At 46.2% G+C, this 15,332-nt stretch overlaps 1 protein-coding gene across 2 annotated transcripts in view; it reads left to right on the top strand.

Moving 5' to 3' along the window:
* The window catches only part of FKTN (fukutin), a 44,394-nt gene extending 39,502 nt beyond the window's left edge, over positions 1–4,892 (top strand). For both annotated transcript variants that reach the window (XM_028145903.2, XM_054727252.1), the window contains exon 10: positions 585–4,892. In XM_028145903.2, coding sequence (XP_028001704.2) covers positions 585–798 — 214 coding nt within the window. In that variant the 3' untranslated portion in view covers positions 799–4,892. The remainder of the gene's footprint in view (positions 1–584) is intronic.
* The last annotated feature ends 10,440 nt before the right edge of the window (positions 4,893–15,332 follow it).

Here is a 15,332-nt window from a genome sequence, read left to right on the forward strand (position 1 = left end):
CAGCCTCTCGTTTTCGTGCAGGGCTTTATGTTCTTCTGGTGATAAACTTGATATTCAAAAGCAGAATATGTGAGAACTGACCTTTCCCTGGAGAATGTCCCAGTTAGATCTCATTTCCACCATATGATTATACTTTGACATCTGGCTTTTTTCCCTGCTCCTTTTTTTTTTTCTTTCTTTAATCCTGTGATATTTCAGATTTCTGTGATGTGCTATTGTGACTTCAAGTCTCATTGCTGAAAGGTCTTCCCAGGTTGTGAAGAGAGGAAACGTTTTCCAGAAAACAACAGAGAATAGAGGGCTACAGTTTACTGGGTAGGCCTGGGCCTCTTTGATCCGTCTGTGGAACCCAGGGATAGGTCAGCCCTGCTGAGCCCTGGGGACTGGGGACAGGGGAGGGAAAATAGGATGCTGTTAACATTAGAAGAGGAAGGAGATGCTGGACAGTCAAAAACATCTATCCCCAAAGGTATTTAGTGGGAGAGGACTGTCCTTCAGCCAACAGTTACCAACAGCTGGGTTCCTCAGCCAAAATGTCCAGTGTTGAGTCCTAAGCCCTCTCCTCATTGCCTCTGTTTTGCCAGATACCTGTTTCCCAGGTTTACACTGTGCTGGACTGAGTTTGTAGACATGAAGGTCCATGTGCCCTGTGAAACCATCGAATACATTGAAGCCAACTATGGGAAGACCTGGCAGATTCCCGTGAAGACGTGGGACTGGAAGCGCTCGCCCCCCAATGTGCAGCCCAACGGCGTCTGGCCAATTTCCGAGTGGGATGAGGTTATCCAGTTATACTGAGCCAGTGGGTTGAAACGGTAGAATTCCTCTCCTGAAAAACAGGCGGAAAACTGTTTTAAAAGATACATATCTATTTGTCAAACATAAGTGGGAGCCAAAGAAAAACAAGTTTGAAAACTCAGAAAGAGTTCTAAGTCCTAAGCCATTTAATTCTCTCATTTTAGCATTTATTGAGGCATCTTCACGTGCCAGGTACAGTGCTAGGTTACCGGGGAGAGTAGAGATGAGTGAGACAGATGCCTGCCTTTTCCCGCTCCCTTTGCTAAGCACCCCACTTTTCCTTTGAGGGAAACACCCTCACTCTTTGAAGATCTCTAAGTGCTTTCAAATGTTAGATGATGTTTGGACTGGAAGATGGGCTTGCCATGCGAGGTTAAGGAAGGAGCTAAAAAGAGTGACCCATTCCTGCTCTCAGCACTTAAGCTTGTGTAGTAGTGCTGCTTTCAAGGTTGTGGTTTCTGAGTTAATATTCAAGTGATCAGATTTTAGGTGGCATGAAGACAATACGCCAGCAGATTCATTTGATAAGCATCCTGCTATGGAATTGATTTAAAGCATAGGGCAGCATCCAATGAGAGGAGAGCGTGTTTCTAGCCTTGTCAAAGATGCCTGCATTTCCATACACTTTCCATTTTCATGTTTGAAGTGAAGGGAAAGCTTATGTGTGTGTAATGCTTGCATTTCTAGCCATCCTGAGAATGTTCACTGACTTCTGATAGCACTTGTTGACAAAGCGTGCAAGTGGGACCATGCTAGCGGACACCATGTTGAAAGGGTTGTCTTTTCACAAAACTTACTTTCCTTCTTTCATTCTAAACCATCTGTTAGGTAAAAATATGAGCTAATCATGGACATTTAACATTTTCTGATGTATAATCCATGCACTCCCAATTTTAACACTAAAATATTCATAGAAATACCTCTCGTGTTTTAAATGTTCTCTTCAGTGTATTTGTTAATTAATTATAGCTCCATAGTTTTCACGTATGGCCTATAAACTGATTAAATGGTTTATAAACCTGCCTTTTTCCTCTCTCTTCCAAAACTACACCAGGTCTCCAAAATGAGGATAAGTGGAAAACCTGGTAACTGTTTCCCCGCCCCAGATCATAGTGTTCGCAAAGTCTATATCAGGTTTAGTGGTTCTGTCAGTTGAATATCAATGGGGTAAGAACTCAGACTTCCCTACTTGACCAAATACCTCTCACTCTGAACTCCTCGTTTTCCTGCGTGGGCTGGGATGGCTCTGCCTTCCCCATCTCTTCCTGAGTCACTTTAATTACATATTCTAAGTGAGAAGTAAAGGGATGTGTAGGCACAATAAACACATTTACTTATCTTTCCTTTTGGTCCAGGAAGGGAAGCTAAATGTTAGGGAAGCTAAAGGGAGTGACACCTTTCCCCAGACTGCAGGCCAGGCTGTAAACCTGAAATGTGACCCCCACGTGGCGGAGTGTGCCCATTCCCCCAAACAAGTCAGCATTCAAGTGAAAACCACCTTGCTCTTGAATCTTACAAGCAGAGGGGGCCTCATGCCTCATTCATTCTAACCCCATTATTTTGTAGCTAAATTGGAAATCCAGATATGAGTGATTTGATCAAGAAACAACTGAGGCTCAAACCCAAGAGCCATGACTTCTGGCCCGTGCCTGTTTCATTGCTCACAGCACAGCATGTCTAACCCAGCTCGAGATGCTTGACAGAGAACTCATCCCCAACTGGATTACAATTCCGGGTGTTTCTGACATTCTCCATTTACTATCTTTCTGATTAGATAGAGCACCCAAGGTGACAAAGAGGTCAAGAAGGACTGTTTCTTGTCCAAAATTCTTAGGTTATCTTGATACCTTTACTGAAAAATGTTTTAGCTTCAAAAGGTGAAATGAAATAGTTCATTGGGTACATCAGCCTCTGGTCAGGATGCTTTTCACATCCAGGAGTACCTACTCTCTGAAGCTCAAGAGGTGTCCGGTTGCCACCCTCTGCTTCCCAGGAAGCATCACCACCGGTCTGCTAAGTGCCAGTATCTGAAGCCTCTCCCCGTCCTCTTTATTGCTATTCTCTTATGGATACGACTAGTTGAAACCAGACTGCTCATTCCTTTTATGCTTTGTGACCACAAGCCATTGTTTCTAGTCTTACAGGGCTACAAATGGCAGCACAGCGAGGTGTGGACAGCAGGTGTTACAGGAAAGCAGAGGCTTACAGATGGGGGACCAGAACAGTATCTGGGAAACACACTTGGGATGAATTCCCACGCTGGCCTGAAACCACCCAATATCATAAGCTTAAGGCTGCAAATGTTCCTTTGCCTCCCCCTATTTTCACCTTGTGGGAAATGAACAGGTCTTTTATCCTCAATGTTATAAACCCCAGGGGAAATTTCCTCTCAAAACCTACTCAGAGAAAGTGCCACATTCCCACCTTCTAACACATAACCATCCTTTGAAATGGCTTTAAAGCATAGAAAAACTCTAGTTTCTGACCCACCAAATGCCTTTCTCTGAAGAAATTTCCCGCAGCTATTTCTTTTTCCTTTTCCTCTGTCGTTAAGACCTGAGCTAAGTCACCTCTGACATCTCACTAAGGGAAGGCAGTATGTTGGCCTAAAAAGACAACAAGCTTTTAATTTACGCCTGAGTTTGGATCCCTGCTTCATCACATGAGATTTAGTGCAGAGGACCTCTCAGCTTTAATTTTCACATGAGTGAATTAGAGAAATGATGTGTATTTCTAAGGGTTTTTAGTAAGGAATAAATGAAATATAAAGTGCTTAGCATAAGGCCTAGGATTAAGTAAGTTCTCAAGAAATTTTTCATTTTCTACTTCCAAGTCCTTTTCTAAGTATTCTTCAAAAGGGGTAAAAGAAACTGGGTCAGAAGGTTGCATAACTTACTCAGAAGGTTGCATAACTCAGTTTGCTTTAGGAAAAAGTTTTTCATCAAGGTATTAAAGAACAAATTGTATGGTTTGTGAATTCAGAGACTTTACCAAGTTGCCTCCTTTTCTAAAAAGAACTTGTATTTTTATTTTATTGGTCAAGCTGTTGTCTCCTAGGATCTTCTTATACTATCTCATATGCTACCTAGTTCTTTAGTTTCAAGCAATTCACTCTCTGTACCTCCCTAGATTTGGTGCCTGCTCTACCCTGGACTTTTGTGTGTGTGGTTTTTTGTTGTTGTTGGGTTGTTTTTGTTTGTTTGTTTGTTTTTTCAGTATTCCACCTTTTCCTACAGGTAGCACCTCACCTCCTTGTTAGTAAATCTCTGCCCAGCCAAAAATCAGATATAAGTCGTGATTTGGAGAGGGAAAGAATTTAGAATACTTAGTTTTGTTTAGTTGTCTATCCTGATGAATAAATGATTATATCAGTATTAATAAAAGATCATTGAAAGTACTCATGTCCACCTTCTTTCCCCAGGTTTGTGCTTCTGTCTCAACTAGGAAAGAATCAACAGGGTATATGATGCTATTTTAAGTTGCTCCCCATCAGAGAGAAATTCTCATTATAGTGCGTAAGTCAGACAGACCAATTCAGTGGTGATAGCTTTTGTACAGGAAACATTGCTAAAGTAGGCAAGCATATATTTTCCTAATGAGAAACCTCTGCTTCTATATTCTCAGAACTTATAGCCAAGAATGCCCCTCTTGCCACCTCCCACCCCAACTCAGTGCAGAGATTATGTGAGAACACATTAGCCAGCCAAGCAGCTATATACTGTGAGCAGCTCCCACAAGGAGGTTAAAAGGGAGCATTAGGAGAATTAGAAGTACTGTATTTTATTCTATAAAACAATCATTCTGTCTCATGTACTATATTTAAAAAATTACAAGATTTTGTAGCCTTCTGATGACTCAGTGTGAGGAGTGTTTCATGTGCCCATTAAATAAAAATCATATGTAGCTCTTTGTCCCTTCTACTGCATAATCAGAAAAATATGTATGTGAATTTTCTAAACAAAGTGATATTTTAAACATGAGTAAATTTTAGTGTATGCTTACCAGTTTACTTCAGGTACAAATAATTTGTGGTACTACTGAAAATACCTTTACTATTACTCCTTTGATCAGAATTTATAATATATAATCCAGTTTGTGATGATGAATAAAATTTTTCTAATCTCTTGAAATAGTTTGTGTTTATTTTTGAAGTTTACAGTAGAAATAACAGATACATTTATAAGCAATCTGGTAAAACATATACAATATCTGTATATGAAAATGATGATGAAAGAAATCAAAGAAGACCTAAATAAATAGAGATACATACCATGTTCATGGACTGGGAAACTCAAAATAGGTTTAATGTCACTTCTATAGGTTTAATGCACTTCCTATAAAAATCTCAGCTATGTTTTTAGTAGGCATAGGCAAGCTTATTGCAAAATGTATGTGGAAAGGCATAGAGTCTAGAACAGTTGAAGCAATCTTGACAAAGAAGAACAAAATAGAAAGATTTGGAATTGGAAGACTTAAGTTTGTCCTTACATTTCAGTAGATGTGTCATCTGACCTTATAAGGTAGGTATTTTATCCTTTATTTTGCATACGAAGAAGCTGCAATTTAGAGGTAACACATTTCTTAAAAATGAAATTAAAAAATGAGTAAAAGATGAGAAAGGACATTTCACTGGAGAGGATATACAGATGACAAGCACATTAAAAAGATGTTCAGTGCCATTAATCAAATACGAAAAATCAGTCCTGAGAAGGAAGGACAGAGCGGGAGGCATCACACTTCCTGTATATAACAAAGCTACAGTAATCAAACCAGTGTGGTGCTGGCATAAAAACAGACACACAGACCAATGGAACAGAATTGAGAGCCCAAAAACAAACCCATCCATATATGGTCAACTAATACTTGACAAATTAGCCCAGAATACTTAATAGAGAAATGGCAGTCTCTTCAATAAATGGAGCTTGGGAAATTTTTTTTTTTTTAACATATTTTACTTATTTTTTACAGAGAGGAAGGGAGAGGGAGAGTTAGAAACATCGATGAGGGAGAAACATCAATCAGCTGCCAGCTGCCCTACTGGAGATGTGCCCGCAACCAAGGTACATGCCCTTGACTGGAATCGAACCTGGGACCCTTGAGTCCACAGGCCGACACTATCCACTGAGCCAAACCGGTTAGGGCTGGAGCTTGGGAAGTTTAATATTTGGGTACAGAAGAATGAAACTAAGACCTTGCCTTATACCACTTACCCAAATTAACTAAAAGTGGAATAAAAAATTAAATGTGAGACCTTAAAACCGTAACACTCCTGGAAGAAAACAGGAATTTGGGAAAATTTAGATTCACTGAGACTGATCTCAGATCCCTAAAATTGCAGGGAAGAGGACAGAGGCTTACCCAGGTGGGCGTTAGACCCGAGGTGGCCCAGGTAAGGTCACTCCTAGGCATTCCCAGCCAGTGTCAGGCACAGACACCGAGTCGAAGGACAAGAAGTATTTGAGGCTGATTGGTACTTGGTATTGGTCTGGAACAGGGGTGAGGAACCTTTTTTTCTGCCAAAGGCCATTTGGATATTTATAACATCATTCACCAGCCATACAAAATTATCAACTTAAAAATTAGCCTGCTATATTTGGTCAAACATTTAATTAACTCACCCCTAATGCCTTGGCAGGGCCAGACTAAATAATTTCTCGGGCCTTATATGGCCCACAGGCCTGACGGGACGTTCCCCATCCCTGGGGCTGGTCTGGAAAGTCGAGCTCAAGAGCCAGGCTGCCAGCCCTAGGGAAGAAGAAGACTGGACCAAGGTAGGTCTCCCGAGGGTTCCGGGGAGTTAGAGCAGGCAGCTGAGGCCCAAGACAAAGTTTACGCGGTGAACTGGTGGTGAGATCCAAGAGAGTTGGTGGTGAGATCCTAGGCTCTGGGAAAGGCATGGAGGCAATTTCTGGAAAGGGGTGGAGGTGGAGACACAGTGGTCAGTGTTAGGTCTGGCACCCCGATGCAGGCAGTGAGAGAGGTGGGGAGGAGGCTGGCACCATTTCTGCACCTGCTGCTTCAGTTAGTTAGAAACCAGGAAAGACTCCACTGGGAAAGCAGGAGCCAGGGAAGGACGTGGGCTCAGTAAAGATGCTAAATTCTGGGTCTGAATCCGTCCTCCTTTCCCTGTTGACTGCTCACCTCTGCAGACTCTCATCTCCGAAGGGCAAAGAGGAGCTGTTGTAGTTGTAGGAGCACAATTCATGCTGACAGGTGCCTCCTTGTCCCCAGCCTACCTGCTACCCTGAGAAGGCTTGGGACTCACCGGCTCTCTGGGTCATTCCAGACTACTAACCAGGCCTGGCCACGTCCATCCACTTTCCACTCTTCCCCATTTCCACCCAACCAGATTCTGCTGCCTGGGTCAGAGCTCAAACAGGGGCCCTGGTTGGTGGGACCCGGGCCAGCCTGTAACGCCTGCCGGGATCATAGGGGTGGCAGGTGGGAGGTTGTATCTTGTCAATACAGTCGGCTTCAGCTACAGCAGTGATGGCGAACCTATGACACGCGTGTCAGCACTGACACGTGTAGCCATTTCTGATGACACGCGGCTGCTGAGGCGGCCGCATGCCAAGGATGAAACATTCGCTGCTCCTGAGGATGAAACATTTGCAAAATAATGTTTTTTCCTCAAAGTGACACACTACCCGAGTGATGCTCAGTTTTTTGGCGAAGTTTGACACACCAAGCTCAAAAGGTTGCCCATCACTGAGCTACAGTGTGAGTCTCAGAACTGGGTCTGAAACCCAGCTGGTAGCTACTTATTTCAGATAATTTTCAAAGAAACTGAATCCCCACCAGCTGGAAAAGATGCATGTGCTCTTAGCCAGCGCAGAAGTCTAAGTGCTATGGAGAGCCAGGTGAGAAGTGGTGGGAATCGGGGTTTCCTCTGTAGGGTTTTTATTGGTTAGACTTGAGGTAACATCCTCTAGTTTTTCTAAGAAGCCCCAGTGAAGCCTCCGGAAAACATCTGCTGGCTTTGAAGGGTAAGGGAGACGGGGCCTCATCCCCTGGGGCGGTGTGTGTTTGGTTTGGGATTTGTCAGTGTGGAAAGCTGAAGGCTCTGGGCAGCTCAGGCCTGGCAGATTTCCCCCACCTGCCCGGAATTCAGCCAGTGGGGCAGAATCCCGCCCCCCTCAAGCCCAGTCCTGCACCTCCAGTCTCCAGACCCTGGTACTGTGGCCTTTATTTCAAGTCTGGTCCCCAGGGGGCTAAAAGCGGTATGAGGACAGCTGATAAGCCTGACAGTTATTGACTTTATGGGGCGTATTCAATGAATTTACTTTCTGCAAGGAGGCTGCTCTCTTATCTGCTGCCCACAGAGCATCTAAATCCTCATCTAGGGGACCCATTGATGAGTGATGTCCTATACAAAGACCAGAGAATAAAGAGGAAAAGGGAGTTGCACCCCACCCCTTTCTTTTCTCTAGTACCTAGTTCTGGTCCCATCCCCCTTGCTTTCCAACTGCCTTTAGATTTATTGGCTGGAAATGGAAGCGCTCACAGCTCTGGACCTGCAGAGTCAAGGCCAAGCCAGCCTGGGCCTGAGAGCCTCGGCAGCTGGGCACACCCAGGGCTGTCCGTCCCTCCAATTGGTAACTATGGGAAGAAAAACTCACTCACTTGGATCAGTTATGTGCCCCGCTTTCTGCTGCAATAGCCAACATTTGCTCTGGACAGAAATGCTCGCCTGGCCTCAGCACCAGGTGTCTTGGTGGGGAAATGTGTGTGCATGTGGGTGTGTGGGTGTTACCAAGGGGTCCTGGGTCTGGGGGGCTGGAGAGTAGAAATTAATTGTAAAAAAGAGCCTTAAAAGATCATCAAGAGAAGCTTTTCTTTCCCCTCTTGGACATCTCCCTCATCCAGTCCTGGGATCTGTTTGCTTCACATAGTGGGAAGAAATAGATGCCTCTTAGCAGCACAGGGCCCAAAGCTACTGGAGGGAGAGAGGTGGGAGTCAAGATGCTGGGTTGTGCAAATGAAAGTCCCCTTTGGAGCTAATTAGAGGCATGCATTCAGATTACTCATCTAGCTTTTGAATAGAGTCTTTCTGATAATAGAAAAGTAAAACTATTTATTGAGCAACCACTAGTTTATTAGATGCCTATTAATAAGATTTTTAAGCATTTGCTCCAAATAACTAACTTTGCATACATTAACTCAATGTTCACATTTACCCAGGAAGTTGGTATTATTTCCAGTTTACAGCTGAGAAAACTGAGACTGGGAGAGGCAACTTGCCCAGGATGGCAGCTGTTGTTAGAGCAGCGATTCAAACACTGGTCAGTCTGACTCCACAGCCAAGCCAAAGCAAGGCCTTCTCTTAGCTACTGCACTAAACCACCTCTACTTGGTATTTCTCAATACTTTATTCCACTGAATACACAGCAAATCAATGAGTACTTATTATTCCCAGTCAAATTGGCTCCTAAAAATATAGAGGATTGATTTAATGGATGTGTATAAAAAAGCATTTTATTTTCAAAACAGAGGATATGCCTCTTTTTCTACTACCTATGGAACATTTATGAAAGTTGATCATGTTTTACCAAAAAGAAAATCTCAGTAAATATCCTAAAGCAAAAAATGTTCGGGGAATATTTTTGCCTACAGTGCAGTACAATTATCAAATGGTTACCAAAAAATACAACAATAAGAAAGGGGCGGGGGGAAGCACACCACTTTCTAAAAGAAAATTTAAAATAAACAATAAATGTTAGAATCGAATGACAGAGATACTGCAAATGGAAACACAGAATAACATGGGAGGTATATCAGAAGAAAAGTCAATAGTCCAAAATGCTTTTCTTACTGAACAGGAAAGAATGCAGATTAGTAAACTAAACACTGAATCTAAGAATGGGAGGTGGAGAGAGAACAAAATAAACATAAGCAAGTGAGAAAGAGCATATTTTATAAAGATATAGTAGAAATTAATGCCTTAGAAAAAAATCATAAAAATGATGAATCACAGGGGTGGTTCTTAAAAGAACAATAAAATGTACCAGCTTCTGCAGAGCTAATCAAGAATAAATAAGTCATGAATGCAGAACATGAAGAATGAGAAATGCAGTAACACAAATACAGAGACTTTATTTAAATCATCAAATTAATGTATGTAACACTTTATTAATGGTTCTGAAAATGTCAAAGTTTATATGTCAAAGTAGCAAAATTGCCTTAAGAGATAGGACACTTCAAGGAACAAAACCTACGTAAAAGGATTTACTAGTAAATTCTATTAACGAGCTCATTGCCCAGCCAGCATGGCTCAGTGGTTGAGCATCGACCTGTGAACCGGGGGGGTCACTGTTCAATTCCTGGTCAGAACACATGCCCAGTGTGGGGTGTGCAGGAGGCAGTCAATCAATGATTCTCTCTCATCGCTGATGTTTTTATTTCTCTCTCCCTCTCCCTTCCTCTCTGAAATGAATAAAAATATATTAAAAAATAAACCAGCTAGTTCGTGTGATTAATAAATTGATGGATGCAGACACAATCGGTGCAGAGCAGGAATGGATAGCTGGGTGGATGGAGAGAAGCACTGGGGCCTGGACGTGCCGAACTGGAGAATGTAGAGGGGCTAAGAATGAGGCGGGAGGAAGGGAGTTTTAAGACTGGATGACCTCCCGCCAAGTGACCATGGCCCACAACCTTCTGGGCTGACAGAAGTCCCCTCTGAAACCCTCAGGTTTGGTCCTCCCTGAAGCTGACAAGCCGTGCACACCGGACTAGAGATCCAGTGTTCACAGGCTCCTCCGGACAGATCAATTAAGCCAGGAAAGCCAGATCCCGACAATGCCCAAGCCCTCCTAGGATCTGCCCTTCCCTCCCCAGCCGTCCCGCCCACCCCAGCCGCCCGCAGGTGCAGTCTCTCCAGGGGGCAGTGAGAGCCATGAATAGTAAGGGTTTTAGCTCAAGCACACTGAGGCATTTAGCTGCCCAAACCTAATCCCCAATAATCGGATTATGTAAATTCCTACTTCAACCCCATCCCTTGCAGGACCCAGCCCCGAAGCTCTCCACACTGGGAGACAGGAGGGAGAGGACCCGTTACTCTGAAGAGTCACTGCTAGTGGAATGGTGCATCAGAATCGTTCCCCACGTTAGAAATTGTGAAACCAGCAATCACACGTAAGACAGTGAGGAAAACAAATGTCAGCTCTGCCAACATAATTGTGCTCCGTTCTCTGTAGCTCTCACCCTCTCTCTCAGTCCCTATCCAGCTGGACACAGATCTTACTTCAGAGCTTACTGTTTCAGTTAGCATCCGATCTTGCTACTCAGTTGCCACAATCCTTCCTTCCTTCCTTCCTTCCTTCCTTCCTTCCTTCCTTCCTTCCTTCCTTCCTTCCTTCTTTCAACAGCTGTAGACTATGCCATTAAGAACCTATATCACCTCACAGGTGTTTGGCTAACATGAAAGGTAATATGGGTTCTTGGTGCAAATTCTAACTAGAGCCCTAGCTGAACTGTGATACAGTAGGCAGGTGGGAAAGCGTGGGCACCTCGAGGCAGCAGTGCCCTCCACGGCACAGAGAAGGCGGAGGCAGGAAGAGGACGGCTCGGCGATGTTTACTGCACATAGTAGGTTACAAAGGCCCTTTTGTGCCGGTGGACAAAGTGACCAGTTAATTCTCTCCCACCTCCCCTCCAATTCATTCTTTGCCACCAGAATGAGCTCTGTAGCCAGTGTAAACCTAAACATACGACTCCCGTGTTTGAGGCACATGGTTGCCTCCACATGGCTTGCCCTCTCCCCCACTCCTACACGTGTACTTCCTGGTTGGCCTTCCCCACCCAGCCTTGGGTTCTGTGCCTCCCCCAGCACCTACCTGGTGTCCATTTCCCACCTTCTAGACCACGCTCTGGGTATTTGGGACCTCTGGATTTCTGCTCAAATGGCCCTGCTTTTGTTTTGAGAGCCTGCACAGGGCTCTTCCTGAGATCCGTGTGAGCTGGGAGCCCACATCACATACACAGGGCCTCTTAGAGAACTGGGCGGGGGGCTGGGGGGGGAGGAAAAAATGGGGCTGGGGATGGGTCAGGAATCTGCATTTGTACCCTTGTCCCGAGTCCCACAAATGTCAGGCAGAGTCAGCCCTGCCGAAAGGCCTATCTTAAATGCCACCCCTCCCACAAGCCATTTCTGATCCTCCAGCTATTTATCTTTTGTCATTGACACCCCTACAGTGCTAAATTCATTGCCTGCTTGGTTTTCCTCACTTAATGCGCACACGCCTACCATTGTACCCATTTTAGAGACGAGGAAACGGAGGCAGGGCGAAGTCACATAATTCACCTGGGATCACACAAGTGGGTAGACCAGGGGTTTCAACCCGGGTATGCAACTCCAGAGTCCTTTGTTCTTATCTACTAAACTGTGATGTATTTGTGCATTTATTGCGTCAAATCCTATGCTGGGTCATTCAGAGAGGGCGATGGCTAGAAATTCATTACTAATCCATTGCATTAATCAATCAACGTTTGATGAATGTCTTTTCACTAGGGCTGGGCAGGAGACAGCAAGATAAATACGTATAATATTACTAAATGAAAATGAGTGATAAGAAGAAGGATATAGCAGGGCAGGAGGATGAAGAGTACTTGTGGGTGTGAAGGTGCCATTTCAGATATTGCTGTCAGAGAGGAAACCTCCCCTGAGAAGGTGACACGGGAGCAAAGACCTGAGGAATGACAACTCCTTGAGCGCAGGCATTTGTTTTGTTTGAAGCTGTGTTCCCACTGCCCAGGACAGGCACTGGCCCGTGGTCGGCACTCCATAGTAATTTGTTGGATGAATGAAAGGAAGTGATGGAGGACTGTGTGGATACCGTGGGGGAGAATGTTGTAGGCGGAGAAAACAGTAGGAAGGCCCCGAGGCAGGGGTGGGTGTGTGGTGTGTTCCTCAAACCACAGAGGTCAGAGGGGCTAGAGCTGAGTAAACGCAGGAGAGAAGGAACAGAGGTCAGGGAAAGGCTGTCTTCAGAGCCACTGACGAGACCTGAGTTTGAGTCTCAGTGAAATGTCGAGACACCCAAGGGTTTGAGCAGAGAAGTGATGGAATCCAATTTGAGTTTTCATAGCCTCATTCCGGGTGATGCTGGACAACAGACTGAAAGAAGCAAGTGCAACCCTTACCGGTTTGGCTCAGTGGATAGAGCCTCCGCCTGCGGACTGAAAGGTCCCAGGTTCGATTCCTGTCAAGAGCATGTACCTCGGTTGCGGGCACATCCCCAGTAGGAGGTGTGCAGGAGGCAGCTGATCCATGTTTCTCTCTCATCGATGTTTCTAACTCTCTATTCCTCTCCCTTCCTCTCTGTAAAAAATCAATAAAATATTTTTAAAAAAAAAACAAAAAAAAACAAGAAGAAGAAGCAAGTGCAGAGGCAGAAAGGTCACGGTGACCGCCAAGTCCTGTGCTGGGCACTGGAAACTGGCGAATATGCCTGGGAGTCCGTGCAGTGCAGGGATTGACTTCCTGGTGCTCCTTACTCTCTTCTGGTGCTTAATAAAAAAACACGCCAATTTCAGCTCCCATCCCCGAACACCTGGTCTGGTGAGTCTGGATTGTGCTGGTTAAGATCTGCCTCCCCTCACCCCTTGATTCCCAAGTGGTTTCCGGAGCGCAGCGGGAGCCTGGCTGGAACATCAATAGTTCACATCTGATGCATTAACCACGAGGCACAAACTTGTTGGAGAGGGTGGGTGAGCCGCACGCAGGGCCTCTAGCTGCGGCCCAGGTGAGCGGCAGGACCCCTCCTGCCCCTGAGCTTCCACAGAGCTGGACTCTCCTTCCGCCTCTACCCGCTTTCCAGGGCACAGGGAGGGCTGGTCCTGGGAAGCGGGGGCACGGGGAGTGGGGCGGGGCCGGCGGGATCCCCGGGAGGGCAGGGGCCCCGTGGGCCTCGCCAACAAAGGGAGGGGTCCTATAAAGGCGGCGGCGGGCGGGCGTCCAGGCGAGGGCGCACACGGCCAGCGACGGCGCGGGCTGCTGGCTCTTGGCGAAGCGGTGCGTGGACTCCGGGTGCAGGGGTGGGCGCGGGGGGCGGGGGGTTAGTGGGCGCCGCTGGGGCGGGGCTCGTGGGCCAGCGGGTCTCCGCAGCCCCGGAGTCCGGTCCCAGCCGCACTCGTCCCTCCGGAGGGCAGGAGTGTGGAGGCGACTTGGTAGCAGCCACCAAGTCAACTCGGTGAGAAGACCTGGGGCTTTGGGCCGGGCCGGGCCGGGGCGGGGGCGCCGCTCCGGGGAGCCGGAGGCCAGGGACAGACGCCCCAGAGCACCCAGATAGCTCCTGTGCAGAGGGGAGCGGCTCCGGACACCTGGCAGGTGCGGAACTTGAGCAGGAGAGGCTTTCCTGGACGCCTGAGCCCCTGGCTCACCAGGCAGGGCTGCCGGCTGCGGGAGCCAAGGTTATCAGAAGAAAACGGGGAAGGCTGGCCAGTGCCGGGCGCGGGCCGCAGGCTGGGCGGGGTGAGCGCTGAGTGACGGGTGGCGAGCGCACCTTGGAACCGGGGGCTCTCCCAGTGCCCCCCTAAGGCTGGCATTCACAGTCAGTGAGCTTATTTAGAACATCAACATGCAGAGTGGTCTAAGGAGAGCAGTAACCTGCGTAATCATATGTATTCTGATTTTTATATTGCGTATAAAGGATATAAATAGTGTATATGTACACACCAAACTGGCGACTGCTGTGGAATGCGATTAGATAGGTAGGGAGGGAGGGAGACTGCCGTTTTTTAATCTTAAAAAAAAATTTTTTTTTTTGCTTTATGAACTGGTGTACTGCTTGATCATTTTCCTTAAACGAGCATAGATTACTTCTACAAACATTTCCAAAGGCAAAGCTGTTGCCTGGTGTTGGAGGTTGGGCATCTCCCACGAAGGCAGCTCAGTCTGTAGACCACCCTCCGTCTCCGGCTCTCTGCAGAGTGCTTTCACTTACTGCCAGGAGAGGAGGCAGGTACAGGACCAGGGGCCAGGAGGTGGGGAGAAACGTCAAGTCTCAGGGAAGAGGAGCCGTAAGGGTGGGAATGCCTGGACAGGCCGCCGTGGGCGTGCTGGCCCGGAGCCTGTGTCGCAGGTTTTCTAGTTGACCTGGGCTGTGTGTGTGTCCCGGAACCACCAGCGGGGGAAAAAGCAGCAGCTCCTATTTGGGACATTAGTCACCTTCCCTGCGGGCACGGTTGTCATTCATTTCTCTGGTGGCCTGCTACCGCCAGTGGTGACAATATAAACACAGGTCTGTTTCCTGTGACCTTCCTCCTGCCCAGGCATTCCTGGGGGTCCATTCAGGGGTGTGTAGATAGAATTCGGGGGTTCTATATATTTAGTTGGGGAAAAGTTACATCTTTATGGCCACTAACCTCTCATCCAAATGTAACCTCTCCTTTGTTGATGCTTGTGGGCAGTAAACTGCAGTGGTATTAAAAGTACTGGCGACTTTGTCACCAGTAGAAATCATAGATACTTTCATGTTACAGACGTTGCACATCTTTTGAAAAAAAATCATTAACATATCACTATGTATCAATTA

This window comes from Eptesicus fuscus, chromosome 15 (genome assembly GCF_027574615.1).
Source record: "Eptesicus fuscus isolate TK198812 chromosome 15, DD_ASM_mEF_20220401, whole genome shotgun sequence".
NCBI classification, from domain to species: Eukaryota; Metazoa; Chordata; class Mammalia; order Chiroptera; family Vespertilionidae; genus Eptesicus; species Eptesicus fuscus.